This window comes from Mizuhopecten yessoensis, unplaced genomic scaffold, assembly GCF_002113885.1.
Source record: "Mizuhopecten yessoensis strain PY_sf001 unplaced genomic scaffold, ASM211388v2 scaffold11179, whole genome shotgun sequence".
In the NCBI taxonomy this organism is placed as follows: Eukaryota; Metazoa; Mollusca; class Bivalvia; order Pectinida; family Pectinidae; genus Mizuhopecten; species Mizuhopecten yessoensis.
Genome location: NW_018408919.1, coordinates 827,560 through 843,637, shown reverse-complemented (window position 1 = coordinate 843,637; position 16,078 = coordinate 827,560). Strand labels below are relative to the sequence as shown.

At 34.3% G+C, this 16,078-nt stretch overlaps 2 protein-coding genes across 7 annotated transcripts in view; one reads left to right on the top strand and one right to left on the bottom strand.

Moving 5' to 3' along the window:
- The window catches only part of LOC110440383 (periostin-like), a 30,961-nt gene extending 25,452 nt beyond the window's left edge, over positions 1–5,509 (top strand). Inside the window, exons 11-15 of the mRNA XM_021483441.1 lie at positions 716–853; positions 1,324–1,490; positions 1,956–2,092; positions 2,509–2,668; positions 3,644–5,509. Coding sequence (XP_021339116.1) covers positions 716–853; positions 1,324–1,490; positions 1,956–2,092; positions 2,509–2,668; positions 3,644–3,877 — 836 coding nt within the window. The 3' untranslated portion in view covers positions 3,878–5,509. The remainder of the gene's footprint in view (positions 1–715; positions 854–1,323; positions 1,491–1,955; positions 2,093–2,508; positions 2,669–3,643) is intronic.
- A 1,345-nt stretch (positions 5,510–6,854) lies between these two features.
- LOC110440314 (F-BAR and double SH3 domains protein 2-like) overlaps positions 6,855–16,078 on the bottom strand; it is a 102,997-nt gene continuing 93,773 nt past the window's right edge. For 2 of the 6 annotated variants that reach the window (XM_021483300.1, XM_021483301.1), the window contains 2 exons: positions 14,131–14,174; positions 6,855–11,113 (listed from right to left, as the gene is read on the bottom strand). In XM_021483300.1, coding sequence (XP_021338975.1) covers positions 10,877–11,113; positions 14,131–14,174 — 281 coding nt within the window. In that variant the 3' untranslated portion in view covers positions 6,855–10,876. Of the gene's footprint in view, positions 11,114–12,856; positions 12,875–14,130; positions 14,175–16,078 lie in introns of all 6 variants that reach the window. The other 4 variants (XM_021483303.1, XM_021483305.1, XM_021483304.1 and 1 more) reach the window with 4 other exon arrangements.

The window sequence follows — 16,078 nt, the reverse complement described above, 5'->3', positions numbered from 1 at the left end:
GGGGGGGGGGCAAAATTTGTTATGGTTTATAATGGCAAATGATACTTTGAATATTACATGTTGATAACTTGATTGGAATTATAACCCTAAGTTGACAGTCTGATACTTTGTAAATTTTGAGCCATCCCTACCCCCAAGGGCTGTAGGGTGGGGCCCAATGGAGTCTGTGTGCTAAAATAAAATTTCTTCATTTTCCTTGTTTAGAATCAGAGGTGCTAGTTTCAAATACTTTTCAGTCTTAAATCTGCATGCTAGATTTTGAATAAGGTGGTTTTATTGTTTTTTGTCACTTTGAATAATATTTCTGTTCATGTTAAAAACAAAAAACAACTCTCTGTATAAATATATCAGGTGACCGTTAAGGCCCATGGGCCTCTTGTTAAATATTACAGAAGAGGAACACACAACTTCATTTTCCCTTAAATGACCAAGAGATATCAAACTCGTCTTCATGTCTCATCCACAAGGTGGTGCACACTGAGCCTTCCATTTTGTCATGACATATTCCAGGGATGCAGAAAGCGAAAGTGAGCGTAACCCCTGGAGTATCGAGGATGGTTTTAGGTTAAAGTTGTGCCAGCTACAGTTTCTGTTAGTTTGGTACTCTTGTGGTTTCCTCATACAAAGTATTTTGTCTCAGCTGTTCTAGTCTGCTTACCTGTATAAATTGTGTCCCTGCTGCATTAGGGGTCATGACCTTATAATTTTGTTGCAGTAAAAGATATGGTACAAGTGGCCCATGAGCTGGACCTTACACGCCTGACTGAACTTATCCATCGGTCTGGGCTGGCCGACTGGGTACAGAGTAGACCAGAGTATACCTTGTTTGCTCCTAACGATGCAGCTTTCGAAGGTGAGATCCGTCTTCTTGTGAACGCTGCTAGACACACAGTTAACAGGATATTACCAAAATGTATTTTGGTTATACATTTCATGAATTCAAAAATTCCTTAAAAAACTTTCAATTTACCTTATTCACCCTAACTAGCGCTCCTTCCCCTTTTCTGAAGATGAATTTAAACTATATAGACCCCTCACAGACCTAACAAGGCCCAATCTATGATCAAAAGTACTTAATTATTCTCAAACTTTTAGCCACACTAGAATGTTTACAATGTCCTTCAGTAATAACAAGGTTGAAGCTGCACAGCTTTTTCTATCATAACTCGCATTTTATTATCCTGATATATCTCCCCCTTCCCCCTTAAGCTAATATATAAGTGCACTGGGTGCTATTTATGTTAAATATGGTAGTTTGCATCAGATTGATGTCAGCCAGGATTTATTACCCAGTGTTATAGTTTCCCCTCACTTTTGTTGCAGCTCTGTCCCCCATTTACAAGGAGGCACTACAAGAACAACCAGGGTTGGTGGAACAAATGATCAAGTACCACTCTCTAGAGGGGAGGATGAAGACAGATTCCATGGTTGGGGAACAGACACTCAGGACTGGTATAGATGCCAGACTCAAGGTCGGCGTGTACCACAATGTAAGTCAAGATCAAGGTCAATGTGTATCAAAATGTAATCAGGGTCAAGGTCATTGTATATCGCAATGTGATTCAGAGTCAAGATCAATGTTTATCACAATGTATGTTTAGATCAAGTTCAATTCTAAGACAGGGTCAATGTCGATGATTTGAACAAACTTATTCAAATGTCAAGGTCAGTGTGTATTATAATGAAAATTCAGAGTCAAGGTCAATGTGTACTACAATGTAAGTTCAGGGTCAAGGTCAATGTGTACTACAATGTAAGTTCAGGGTCAAGGTCAATGTGTACTACAATGTAAGTTCAGGATCAATGTCAATGTTTTTTCAACAATGTCATTCAAGGTCAAGGTCAATGTGTATCATGATGTAATTCATGGCATAAATCAAAGTGTATCGGAATGTATGTTTTGGTCAATCGCTGGTTGCATCTGTAATTTACACCACATACATTTTGTGCTGTAGGGAATTACAATAGACAGTGCCCACATAGTAGACAGTGACAAGGAGAGCTCAAATGGGCTCATACACGTCATAGACAAAGTGCTCATCCCTCCGGAGCTTAATCTGCTGGACCTCATCAAGTCAGACCCGGAGCTTGAGTAAGTTCTTCCGCAAAATACAAATACCATGGTAAGAGAAATCTCTGTTGAAAATGTCTTCTGATAAATATGCCTGCTGTTCATTTGGTATCATGAATTTCAGGATAATGTGGTACATTGTACCATAATCAACGACAAGGAACAATTCCATCCAAGTAACAAAACATCACTGTGGTATATAGTTAAATTTATCTCTTAATTGCAAAAATAAACAGAGCTTTCAATTATATATTGGTCATCAGAAATTCTAATGTAATTGAACCTTCCTTTATGGGCTCTGTTCATGTTTAGAAACATACATCTTGGACAAAGACCAAGTTTTGAAGAAACCTTGTAATACTGACCTTTTCTTTAACCCCCTTAATTCTTTACTTTCTTCTTGTTTCATTGTTTTTATATGTTTTTATTGTTTTTAGGGTTTTCGCAAATTCCATAGAGAAAGCGGGGCTGGAGGATCTGTTCCGACAGACCCCAAACAAACAGCTGACTGTGATAGCCCCGACGACCGACGCATTTTATAGGATGCCGACCTACATGAGGGAGGATTATATGAAGGACAAAGAAAAACTTAAACGGGTGAGGAATTTGTAATGAGGGCAACTGGTGTAACGTTTTCGTATTTCTCTTCGACCTTCAGGGTTGGGTCCAAAAAGGAGTTATCATAAGCAATTTCCAAAAACTCTTCAAGATCTAAAAATAACAAGAGAATTAAGCTGTTTCAGCTGTAGAGGAAAGAAATAGTTTCCTCAAACCAATGTACCTCTCTGATCATGTTATAATTACAGTCATATTTCTATAAATCAAATATCTAAGATTCAAGTTTCTCAATGCGTCAAACTTACGGCAAAGTCAGGATTTTTTTCCAAATATAACACTTATGATATTCGATTTATGAATCATACTTTGATGAGTCAATTTTTTAGCTGTTTCGCACTTCAATCAAGGTCCTATCATTAGGGAAACATAGAACAATAACAACTTATAATTTGAAGTTAAGTTATTAAATGTACTAGAAATGTCCCAAGGTCATTTTTATCATCTAGACATGCAAACGACAGTGTATATATTACACATGAAACATATTTTTCTAATTTCATTTATTTCAATGAAATATAGATTTAAACTGAATATGTTTGCCTCGTGTTCCATCGCTTGACAATCAATTCAGTCTTGTGCAGTGGTTGAAGTTCAAAATTTGTGAATCAAAGTTTCAGATGTTTCCAATTTTTCCCCGATGGTCCTACAAAGTTTGAAACATCGTAGTTTGGCTGTACCATGTAGTGAGAAGTTGTGTTCATTCCCAAAATTAATGCATAATAGACTTGCCTGTAGAAAACCATACGGGATTAGGGATGCTAATTTTAGAGATCAATAAAAGAGATTATGATTTATCGATATTGATAAGGCATTTTATAAGTAATTTTTAAAAATGTGTTTTAAGAGTATTCACCAACTTTGATCACTTTATAATAAAAAATGGATCATGCTTTTTGTAGATTATGACAAAAATATAATCACCATTTTAGTAACAATCTAACATTACCTTTACAGCTGATTGCCCGTCACCTGATTGACCGCGTGGTGGTCTCCAGTGGCCTTGACATGTCCACGACATACTCATTGATGTCACGACAGCAAGAAGCTGTCGACTTAAAGCTGGAGCCTTCGGGCACACTTTGGATCAATAAGTATGCCAAAGTCCAGGCCAGAGATCACCTCGCTCTAAACGGGGTCATTTTTAAGACTGATCGCGTTCTACACTGTCTGTGCAAGGAAATCACGTGACGAGTGACCAATGGATGAACCATCCTGATGCGGAGTGAACTGAAGCTGACAACTTGATAATGTAGGCTTCAACTGTAGCAAGCTTGATGGCAGGGATTGAGCTGTTGCCACAGTGAATGTGAAGGTCAAATAATTCTAATGGATGTAAAATTTCTAACTGATGACAGGGTTAGTGCTAACATTGTAGCGAAGTGCCTTTGATATTACGGTTGGGCACTGCCAGTGAATATGTCATTAAATACTCAAAGCAGAATTGATACTGACTAGCATCTGCTATCTGGAAAAAGGTGTTTTTCAGTAAAAACTCAAAAACTGCCTTTCTGTATGCATCAGTGTTGTACTTTGATAATTCTCAGGTGACAATTGACCTGTTTTAATGGCTGAAAACCAAAGGTAGTCTTGTAGTATGTGTGCATGGTTACGGTAACTAAAGAAAACAATGGATATCAATTTCTCTGTGTACATCAATGTGTATTTTCTTCCAATGCCGATCAGCATGAATGAAGGATGGCGTAACTGTGATTGTTCATGCTTAACTAAACAATTTCAAGGGAGAAAATTACAAAGTGAATAAAAGTGAAGGGAAATAACTCTTACAAGCAGCATGGATGGGAAGTAACTCCATCCTAATAGCAGGGAGATAATCTGACTATAAGCATCATGTAAGGGAGATAATTCTGAATTACATCGGTGATGAGCAGCACCAGAAAAGGGAGATAACACATCATGGTGAGCTAATCCTGGACAATGTTTGTGGTGAATGTTTAGTTTGTAAGGGACCAACATCATTTTATTAATACCATCAACATATATATCTACAGCCAGTAAATAACATTCATGACTTGTGTATTCTTTGTTTTAAAAAACAAATGTGACTAGTGACTAGTGAATTATCTGCACGTGTATATATTATTTCATACGCTCGTCATACCATTACGGTAATATGGAAAAGGGAGGAGAGTATTTAAAAGATTACTTATAAAGTATTGGTGAACCAAATTTACATATACACAGGATTTTACGGTTAATAGAAAATCTCGGGGCCAAGGAGATTCAGTATTGTATTACTGAAAACAGAACCTGTTGGCAGAAGAAGTGGAAATATTTTGGACTTCTGCTGTTCTTTCAGGCTACTTTAACTGAACTTAGTGCCAATGTTTTGGGAAGATTCAAATTTCCTGGGTCAGAAATAAAATCACGATAAAAATAGATCAGTCATGTAGACCCCATGGGCATCTTCTAAGGTTTAGTAACACCAAACTATCATTGAATATGTTATTCCTCAAATAGTAATAGTTATCCATCTCTTTTCTACTTATCAAATATTTATTTTACTAGACGAATGTTAATGCTACTTGTGTTTCTAATTAAAAATGACTAGTATGGGACCCTGTACTGTATGTCCTGTTTTATTGTCAGTTTCATGAGGGTTTAGGCCAGTAAACGAGAGTAAGACAGAGTGTTTTAAGTGCGTGACAGAGGTGTTTACGTACCGTATATGTAGTAACACGGTAGCCAGCACGTTATTTAGTCCCTAACAGTTTTGTGATGTAGTGCTTTTTGATTTTGTTGTCACCTCCATATGTTTCCATGACAATTATATATTGATTCATTATTGTACATAAAACAACATCAACCGAAAGGAAATCCTACGATAAAAAATGTTTTATTTCCACTAATTGATTAACTCATTCACCCCTGAAACACATTTGAACTGTTCCAATTCAAAGGTTGGAATAGTTCATTATGAAATTTCAGGGGTGAATGAGTTAAACAAATCTATAAGAAACCTGCAATTTTAAAACTTTACTTGCCGATTATGATGACGCAATAATTTGTTGACAGAGAAGTGAGATAGAATGTTTCATTAGTTTTAAAATGTTGACATGGATGCCGCACAGTTCCGTTTCCGTGAGCTAGTATGCTTCGCCATTGTACATGTACATATAGCGAGGCCTGATCAAGGCTACTCCTAGCATAGCTGTCTCTTTGTAAATATATCATTGTCATGCTGTAAATAAACCTATTTAAGCATGCAAATGTATATATGATGTAAAATCAAAATAAATTGTCTTAACAATGATGTTGATCTTTTGTTCTTGCTTAAACATTCACATGTTGCCAGCTGGTACTCTTACCTATCTATGTCTTCGAAATTCAAAGATTCTGCTCACGATACATATTTTCTCTACACAAAGGGGAATATTTCATAACAAATCGAAGCCTCACAGTAAGCTATTTGATTGGTCTCCATGATAAAAGCTGACCAATTGCTAGGCTGATATCTGTTCTTTGAAAGTTACAGAAGAGAATAACCCCCAATTGTAAAGCTGGTCAATTTTACCGTTATGCTGCCACATGATTCCTTTGATTTTCATTGAATAAACAGACTATAGTCTACATATATTGTCCACTATAGCCCCTTTCACCTATCAGGTTAAACCATTTATACCACAGGAGCTTGATATACTATATAATTATATATACACCATTTTATTATGAGCGTGTCAAGCTCCTGTGGTTTTAACCAGCTTAACCTGAGAAGAAAACACTAACAAGAGGCTCTGATCTGAAACGAGGTTGACCTAAGAAATATTCGGCACATGCATATCTCGGGGTCCAGATGTGCCAGACTATCGCTAGTTTGCATTAATTTTTTATAGAAAAATTAAGGTCAATTATCAGATGTATATTTCATGATATGTTATTTAATTTAGTGGACATATTGTTCTTTATATATTGTTATTTTTTTGCCACAAAAGTCTAAAACTGTCCATTTTATTTTTAGCTCTGCCTAAAGTTTGGTCAGTTTGTTTGTTTATCGCGGAATACTTTTTTTTTTGCTACCTGAAATGCTTCAACAAGGATATGTGAATGCAACATACATGTTGTGTTTAAGAGCTTTCAGCTATGTCATGTTTTTGTCCGATTTTGTAGTATAGAAATAACAAACTCATCCACTTCATTCTGAATATCACATTTTATTTGATCACAAACAGTGACACAATTTTTTAATTTTTGACAACAATATTACACCTGACCTTTGACCTCTGTAACAAGTGTCAGCCGATTGGTCGAGTGTCGGTGCTACTAGGAATGCTACTTTTGGTTACACTGTGCCAAAGGCTGTCAGGGAATTTCTATTTATGGCAAACATAATAAAATTCATCAAGACTTTTCTTCTGAACAAATTCGAAGAGAAAACAAATGCACAATGTAAATAAGAACAGAACAGGTCCGTGTTATTTCTTATACTGTTGCTATACTTTCTTGTTATCATGATATATATATTTTTTCAACAATATAAAAAGATTTATTAGACATCGGTGAATGAAATGTTTCATCCTACATAATTGTGACATTAAAGTATAATTGTTGTTTCTCAAACAAAAAACAAAAAAAAATAGAAATAACAACACCAAGAATTTTCCACAATATTGTCGACATCCTTGCTACTTGGACGTACACTAAGACCGATTCAGACCCTTTTTACAATACATTACCAAGACAACACTGACTCTATAAAAAGAACCAAGCTACTTTGTCTACAACCACCTTCCAATTTAACAATGACCTTCAAATATTCCTGAGAGAACCCTCATGGTCAGAAGTTTAGTAGAGTGCATAGCTGACCACTGTAAGACACTAACAACCCAGGTAAGGATGCTGTCCATCGCTGTATCTACCAGATGATTCATAACACTTGAAATTTCAATTTGATTTCATTACCAAGGGGAGATAATTCATGATAATGAACACACTGACACAACTACACTAAAAGATACATGAATTAAATAAAAAGCACCAAACACAATTAAAGTCATGATAAGTTAAACACATTATTTGGCACGTATGTGGTTATAAAGTCGAGTCGGACCATCCCGAAGGATTTGGGAGCCCTACAGAGTCAGATCTTAGAGTTGAGGAATCAGATCACCTAATGAAAGATAGCATGATGTTCAACCACTTTTGTGCATTCTTGAAATCCAATTAATTGATTGAGTTTGAAAATGAAGGAATTTCAACAAAAATATTCAAAATTTGGAAATAATCATAAAATGGAACTAACCATACAGTTCTCTAGAAAAATGACCAACATCTCTCCATTATAGAATAATGATATACCAGATCCAAAGCTCAATGGGAAACAATGAAATGGAGGCGATATTGAATGCTATAACACGACAAGGATGAGTCAAAGATTAAGGGGAGGTAGCTCCCATTATACACACGGTGTAAGGGGAGATAACCGATCTCAAACAATCTATACTACAATGCACTGCACTAATACACAACAAGACTCAAATCTCTTTTTCAATTTTCACCATCCTAATTCAAGTATCTGACTTTTTATTATTTGTAATTTCTTTGATAAAATCAGAATCTACATTTTAAGTTGTGTAGAATTTGTGTCATTCATTAAGGGAAAATTTGAGGAAATAAGAGAATCTGTCGGTGTCTTGAATTTACTATCAACTGTAGCATATTCCCTTTACCCGTTAATCTCATAGTTCTCGGTCCATTTTGAGAAAAAGGAAAAATATTTTTGGCAAAAAGTTTGAATAGTTTTTGTATTTAAAATGTAGTTCAATCCTTCCTACCGAAAGAAATCTAACAATGACGTTTTCAACAAATAACTCACAAAATACATCTCCTAACACATTCTTTTATGAAACTGCTCCTTTTTTTCTAGCTAAACCCAGTCAGTGACAATCCGAAGTTGGCCAAACAAACAGGGTTTTTCAGTCAGAACAATAAATAACCCTGATTTACAGGGTCATGTAACATGTACAGCTATGGAATGATTATTGTACAGATTATATTAAAACTAAACTATATACAATAAAAATTCCTATATACAATTTTTCATTCAATATTTATAAATAACTAAAGAACTGATTAAATATTAAATATTGCATAATGGAGTGCATAATGACGTTAACATGACTGTCTTGGAAATAAAACTTTCCAGATCTCTATTCCGCATCAGGCCTCAGCATATAGAACTATATAGGTAGGGAATCTCACATTATCATATTATTTGAAAAGCTGTATCAAGTACATAATATTGTAAAATGAATATAATGAAACATTACAATTTCAGAAATGATCTCCGGTTGGACCAGTGAACAATGTTTAATTTCTGAAATCCACTTAACGATTGCAAATTTGATAAATAAAAAATAAATGCAAGAAAGAAAAATGTTCAGCAAACAGAAAAACAATGTAAATACAACTGTGGAAATAAATATCAGCACTTATGTCAATAATTAATTTTCAGATCTAAAATACCTAAAGGTAAAACAAAATTTCCCAGATCCTTTTTATAATAGAACATAAACATAAGGATGATTGACATCCCTTCAATGATGTTAGATTTCAGCTTGTCTTTATAGATCCATTTTGTCTTCAGTATAAATATTACTAAGTTATGTACACTTTGGTGGCCCTCTTTACGGATGAAACAACCCTTTATGTTTACCAGAGATTTTGTCACCAGAATGAAGATCTGGCTTAAACAAGATGTTTTTCGTAACAATACAGATCAAATTTTTCCTATTAATCAACATTTAATCGTGGCCCCCTTTTTTGACGAAACCATCCTTTTTGTTCAACTACAACAAGAAAACCAGGAGTTAAATAAATATGATGTTATACTGTTCAAATGCAAACTTGGGAAAACGGAATAAATTTTAATAAATTGCAGTGAATAAATTGTCTCACAGTAAACAGCAAATATCCTGTGTATTCATTTACATTGAGTGAAATATGGCATAACTATTAGGTGCCTTGCCATGCCGGAGTGCTCTGTACATGTTAATGGGTGGTGTCAAGTTTAAAGGAAACTTACATGCAAAAATATTCAAAACTTAGATAAATGCCATCAGCATTGACTAGAGTTGTATGGCCTTTTGAACTGTGACCCCTGACACAGTGGATTGGCAGCTGTTTGTTCTATATTTCACATCAGAGTTGTTATATATGAATTTGACTGGGGTACCTGGATAGGTAAGTAATATCTAATTAACAGTAGGTGATACAAACAATACATACGTGATAATATCAAAATATGGGTGATACCTTCATTAGGTAGGGGACACTGTTTTTGAGAAAAGTCTGAACATTTGCATATAATTTGTGTTTCTTGCCTCCAGAAGATCATTTTGATTGCTACACACAACATTTTAATTTTAATTTTATCCTTTTTCAAATATTTTAGATTATTGTGTTAAGTTGGTCAAGCTTTGAAAAGCTTGCCCCAGATTTCCTGGCTCCTCATTGTGATTCTGACTATTCATATTACAGAGATTGTTCTAATTATTCTGGAATGATTTAAATACTGGAAAAAAATCTTGTTTATCCTATCTGCATTAATTCATTTTCATATTATAGAGAATTCAAAGAGGCCAAAAATTTTGATGATTGAGACTTTAACTCACCTGAACAGATAACCCAGACAGGTACTTTCAAACTTACAGGTACTACATTTTGTTCTGAGCAAGCTCTAATGTAATTCAGTCTGAGCCTACATATACACTGTGCTATATCCTTTCCACTTCAGATGTTACACATGATAATTAAAGCACCATGAATTAAACTTTCCATACACTTCACTTATAACTCAGCTGTTGTCTTTGGCTTGACTTCAAAGGGACACAGTGTAAGCTGTATATTATTGTAAAAGGTCAAATGCTTTAATGCATTGCATTTGACCTATAAAAAAAAGGACATGCAGTCATATATATGACCATTCAATCTACAAAGTAACAGTGTCATTTGATCAAAAAGATCACATGCTGTAATGAACTTTGACCCCAAAGAACACACATGTCAGTGTGACCTTTGGAGTCTAAATGTAATATGTCATAGCGTCATTAAACTACCACACTCATTGTCATAATATCATTCTGAACACGATACACAAGCCAATCCTGGTCCAACATTTACTATGGATTCAAAGTTTTGTCCCCTGGGGTGGGGCACTACAGCGGGTAAGGGTCATACAATCGACACCTCCCCCTCCTCATCGTCATAGTCCATGTAAGCCAGCTGGCTGCCACCCACCTGGCGGGAGACACACACCTGTGCCGGTACGTGGCCACTTACTCGTGCGGCGGAGACTACACCTCGACTGTGGGGCGGGCCGTGACCGCCACTGGGTTGGGGTTGTGGAGAGTGAGAGTTAATGTATGCGTGGCGGCCTTGGCTCTTGTTCTGTCGTACACGCCTATAATACTGAAATAAACAAAAGTCGGTCATCAATACACAACGAAAATATGTCCATCAGCAATCGAGTGGAAATTCATTTCTGAAAAAATAAGAAAACACTAGAAAACAAAACCACTCCGTACAGAATCCATTCTATGATAAAGTAATCTTGAATGTCACAACCCGGATAGAAATAGAGATAGGAATCACACGTAACAAACAGAATAGTAACATACGTTTAAACTCAGTCAATGTTAAATATATCCAAAGAATTTTCTCAGCAAAATGTGTCTTATTTACACGAAGGACATAAAACAATTTAAACCTTGAAACTGACCTGAATTTCAGAACAATAATAATAGTTACCTTGATATTGAAATCATGATATGCATTATAAAAGTTTGAAAATATTTTTAATGTGAAATTTGAGTGATGAGTTGCAAAAATTGTCCAGGCTTCGAAAATGTGCCAAATGTTACTTGTAGGCTGAAACATAATAATATTGCCTGTATGGCATTTAGATCTTAACACTGCAGGTGACCATTTATTATATTTCAGTTGTTTCTAATTTGAAGGACCTTAACTCATTCATTCCTGAAATTTCATACTGAACTTTTGAATTGGAAGAGTTCAAATGTTTCTTTAGGGGTGAATGTTTCTTTAGGGGTGAATGAGTTAACTTTGGAAGAGTTCAAATGTTTCTTTAGGGGTTAATGGGTTCACTTTGGAAGAGTTCAAATGTTTCTTTAGGGGTTAATGAGTTAATTTTGGAAGAGTTCAAATGTTTCTTTAGGGGTTAATGAGTTAACTTTGGAAGAGTTCAAATGTTTCTTTAGGGGTGAATAAGTTATTGTTAACTAACACCATAAGTGTTCCTGACAGCATAAATGGTTTTCCACCATTAGTGAGTACACAAGGACAACAATGAACCTCAACATTTTGTTTATACAGACATGTGTTTAAATTATAAAAAAGGCATAACTATAAAGTGACCAATCTTCTGAGAAACCAAGAAACACAACTTGTACCGACATCTAATTTCTACACACATCGAAATAAAATAAAATAATAACCAGTGAACACAATACAATTCATTATTATCATCCATGCTTGTTTGTCTGGAAATTAACTTTTTTGAACAATTACAATAACATTAACATAGACACGATTTTTCAATCATATCAAACATTTGACTTTTGAAATCGGCAAAATCACACTAACTGCAACCTGCATTTTGCACAAATTATATATCCCTTTCATACAACAGTTTGAACTCTGACATTTTGTAATTTAATATTTTCAAAAATACATTTTTTTTAGATTTTGACACACACAACTTATGACACATAAGCTAAATTAAATGATTGGCAAGTATGCATGCAAGTACATGGACAAGGGAATGAAGTATGAGGTAGGTAACCCTCAATGAGGATGGTCTGACATTCATACATTTAGTTTATTGTGCAATTGACATACTGCCAATTCTTCATATCAACTTTAAAGGGAGATAATCATGCAAAAGGTAGACAACTTAATCTAAAACTTATCAGCATGTTAAAATCCACAGTTTCCAATATCTCCAGTTCTACCATAGGAAAACAGTGGCAGATTTTATAACATACACCATAGAAGAATGGGAAATGCTAAATTGAATTTGTTCACAACGTTGCATTGATGCTAAAACTCCACAGCCCTCTCATATCCACTTATTTCCCACCCAAACCAACCAATTTGACTGAAAATTCTCTACCTAAGTGTACACATACCTACCTATTGAGTGACAGATGCCTGAGCAGCATGAAACAAACAAATGAAATTCATCAACCATCTGTCTTCATAACATTATTTCTTATCACAAATTTTAAAATTATTGTGGGTTTTTTTTTAGTTTTGAAACAGCTTACGTCATGTGATGATGGGGTCAACTTGTGTTAATGTTTTTCATCATATACATCAACTTATGGATAACAATATATCTCGTCATATACTTTTCTCCCCTACCCACGCCTGTACAAGGTTGGAAGCTAGAAGGTATCTGTACAACAAGAATCCCCCCTCTCCACAGCCATGAAAAAATTAGTTTCCATGTTTGACATTTTTCCCACAAATAGTGATGGTGATTTCAATGTTGGCACTCTGAAATATAAACTCATTCAAGAAATTCTCATAACAAATGACCTTTGTGTTAGATGAGTTCAATGTCCGCTACCAAACGGAGTAGCTTGAGCAATGACAGTGAATTGGGACAGGACAGGTTGCAATGAAATGATGGGACGGTCATTGATAATGCTTTGTGCCCTCCCCCAAAATATGAGGGCATAACTAGGTTTCTTTCATGATCATTTACTTTCATGAATTTCTGAATCCCAAAAAATATTTACATTTCAAGATTAAATTAATATACCGTCAAATACAAAAAAAGAAGCTTTTGGTCTTACAATGGAAAGTATCATAATATCTAATTTTATCAGGCTAAAATCTATTACAACATCTCACAATCAATATAGACAACAAAGAACGAAACATTTTTCCTTTGTTTTAACTTAACATAACTTACCCTGTCTGCAGAACAACTCACACATATTGGGTTATCTCCCCCTTAACGTGAAAGGCACAATTCATATTTTAAAGTTCAGACATCAAAATAGTTTTTAAGACTTGTTTAAAATAGAAAATTAAAACAAAATGTAGACATATTTCTTTAGAAAAAAATATTAATACTCTTTGCTAATTCTGAACCTATTGGATTCCCTCCCCTTGGATCAACCTATGACTTTCATTAGAGGTCAAAATTTCAAGTTTGTATCAAAGTTTGTTTTCAACATAATTGGTTTTTTTCTTTTCTTATTATTAATTTTTTATACATATTTTGCTTATAATGTAACGGTAATCCCACTGTACAGTTAGGTAACCCAGTAAGGGGATGTAATCCAGCAAAGGGAAGCAATCCGGTAGTCTCCCTTTGGTAAATATTGTGTAGAATATAAGGCAAATCAAATAACAGATGTCTGACAGTGAAAGTTAGCACAGTCAAGGTCCACTACCTGTTCTGTGGTCTTCTGTGGACTACTGCTTACGGGGGCGCCATCTACAACACACAAAATACCTCGTTAGAGCAGAAAGGTAAACAATTTTTGCTATCTTCTTCGCAGGTGAAAGTCTCATCAGCCTCTTAATTTATCGTTTTTCCTACAGGTAAACAATTAAAAAGATTTTACCTCAAGGAATCAAATAAATTCCCCATTTTAGTATGTATCAGCCACAAAAGAATTCATTAACATCTATTTTGAATATTTCCGATCTTTTAACAAATAATGACTATGATACTAAAAAATTTTTTTTTTTTAAATCTTGATGTAGTTTTGACAAAATTCTAAATAAATTTCAGTACTTTATCCGGAGCTAACAATAAGTTTGATTATGAGAAAGTGCATATTCTCAATTATATTGAACCTGAAGCTATATCTATAGTTCTGCTGCAAAAACCATGCATATATACATGTATATCAAATGCTCAGACAAGCAAACCAACTCTAAATATTTCTATATACATGAATTATCATAACATGCACATTATGCTACAAGAAACTGTTATTTTATGTTAAAAAAGGGAGAATAATATCTAAGTCTTGTAACTCATGCTGCAAAATCAATCCCTATATCCACAGAAAAAAAGAAGGGCAACTTATCAAAAAAGTCATTTAAATATGCATACGAAAGAATTCAAATTGTGTCATTTATTTAAATACTGTGAGGGCACACTTAATCTACATATTCATATAGATTACATAATTTAATATTCATGACTGTACATTATGGAATACTCATATGACATTACAATTAATTATTATTTAGTCACCATGGATTAAAATCTTAAGAGAGAAGAATGAATTTTATTTTTCATTAATAACAATCTATTTCAACCATTGTAGGCCAGAACTTTGATAATTCTCAGAATAAAACAAAGACTATTAGTTTAAAACAAGATCTTTGCGACTGAAAAATAAAATGCAAATGCAACCAAATTTCTCAGGTCACTATTCCTAACCATGTTAATGCTATTATGGTGAATGGTTGTCCTAGACACACACATTGTAACTACACCAAAAATTTAAACATTTGATCAATATTTCAGGGGAGTTAACTCATTCACCACTGAAGACATATTTTAACTTTTCCAATTCAAAGGTTGAAATAGCTCATTATAAAATTTCTGGGGTGAATACGTTTAACCTGACAGGATCTAATATAACCTTCCTACAGTATTATACTCAAAGCCTTGGACTTGTCTCATGGAAATCCATGACGACTTATTTTTTATCAGAGGTAAGATGACATTTCAGGGCCAATAATTTAATTATTTAATAATGCATATTCACATCAATTATCTAATGATATTTGAAAAATAAAACAGTCTGAAAAATCTTCAATGTGAAGCAATCAAGTGCATTAATTGCCAATACACATGTCCTAATTTTCTTGAATTATGGAAAGAAATTTCAATAATAAAGAAATGTTTCAATTAATTCAAATTGTGATATTTTTTTTTTTTATCTTTATGGCATGATCTGTAAATGAATAACTACTTTTAAAGGAAATACTTGGAGAACATGTAATGCAAACACTGTTGAAATATCAGGGCAGTGATTATATATAGATTATATGATGGCTTGACATCAGCAAAGGGTTAGTAGGCAGTGAAAGAGTTAGTTCCCCTAGCCTATGGTTGATTAGAGTTATTTCCCCTCGTTCATGATCAGATTGGTTGAACTTTTAATCAAATGGTCTGAAGTCCCTTGACTAAATATGAAAAACTATGTCTAAGATTAAATTAGTAAATATCATTTCTTGAACAAAAATATGTGAAATGAACATTTAAAAATTAACAAATGAAAGAAAATGTTCTTTAGAATCAGAATGAATATTTTAATATTAGTATTCACAACAATTAGACACCTACGTGAAGTCATAAATATACAAACCATCTTAACC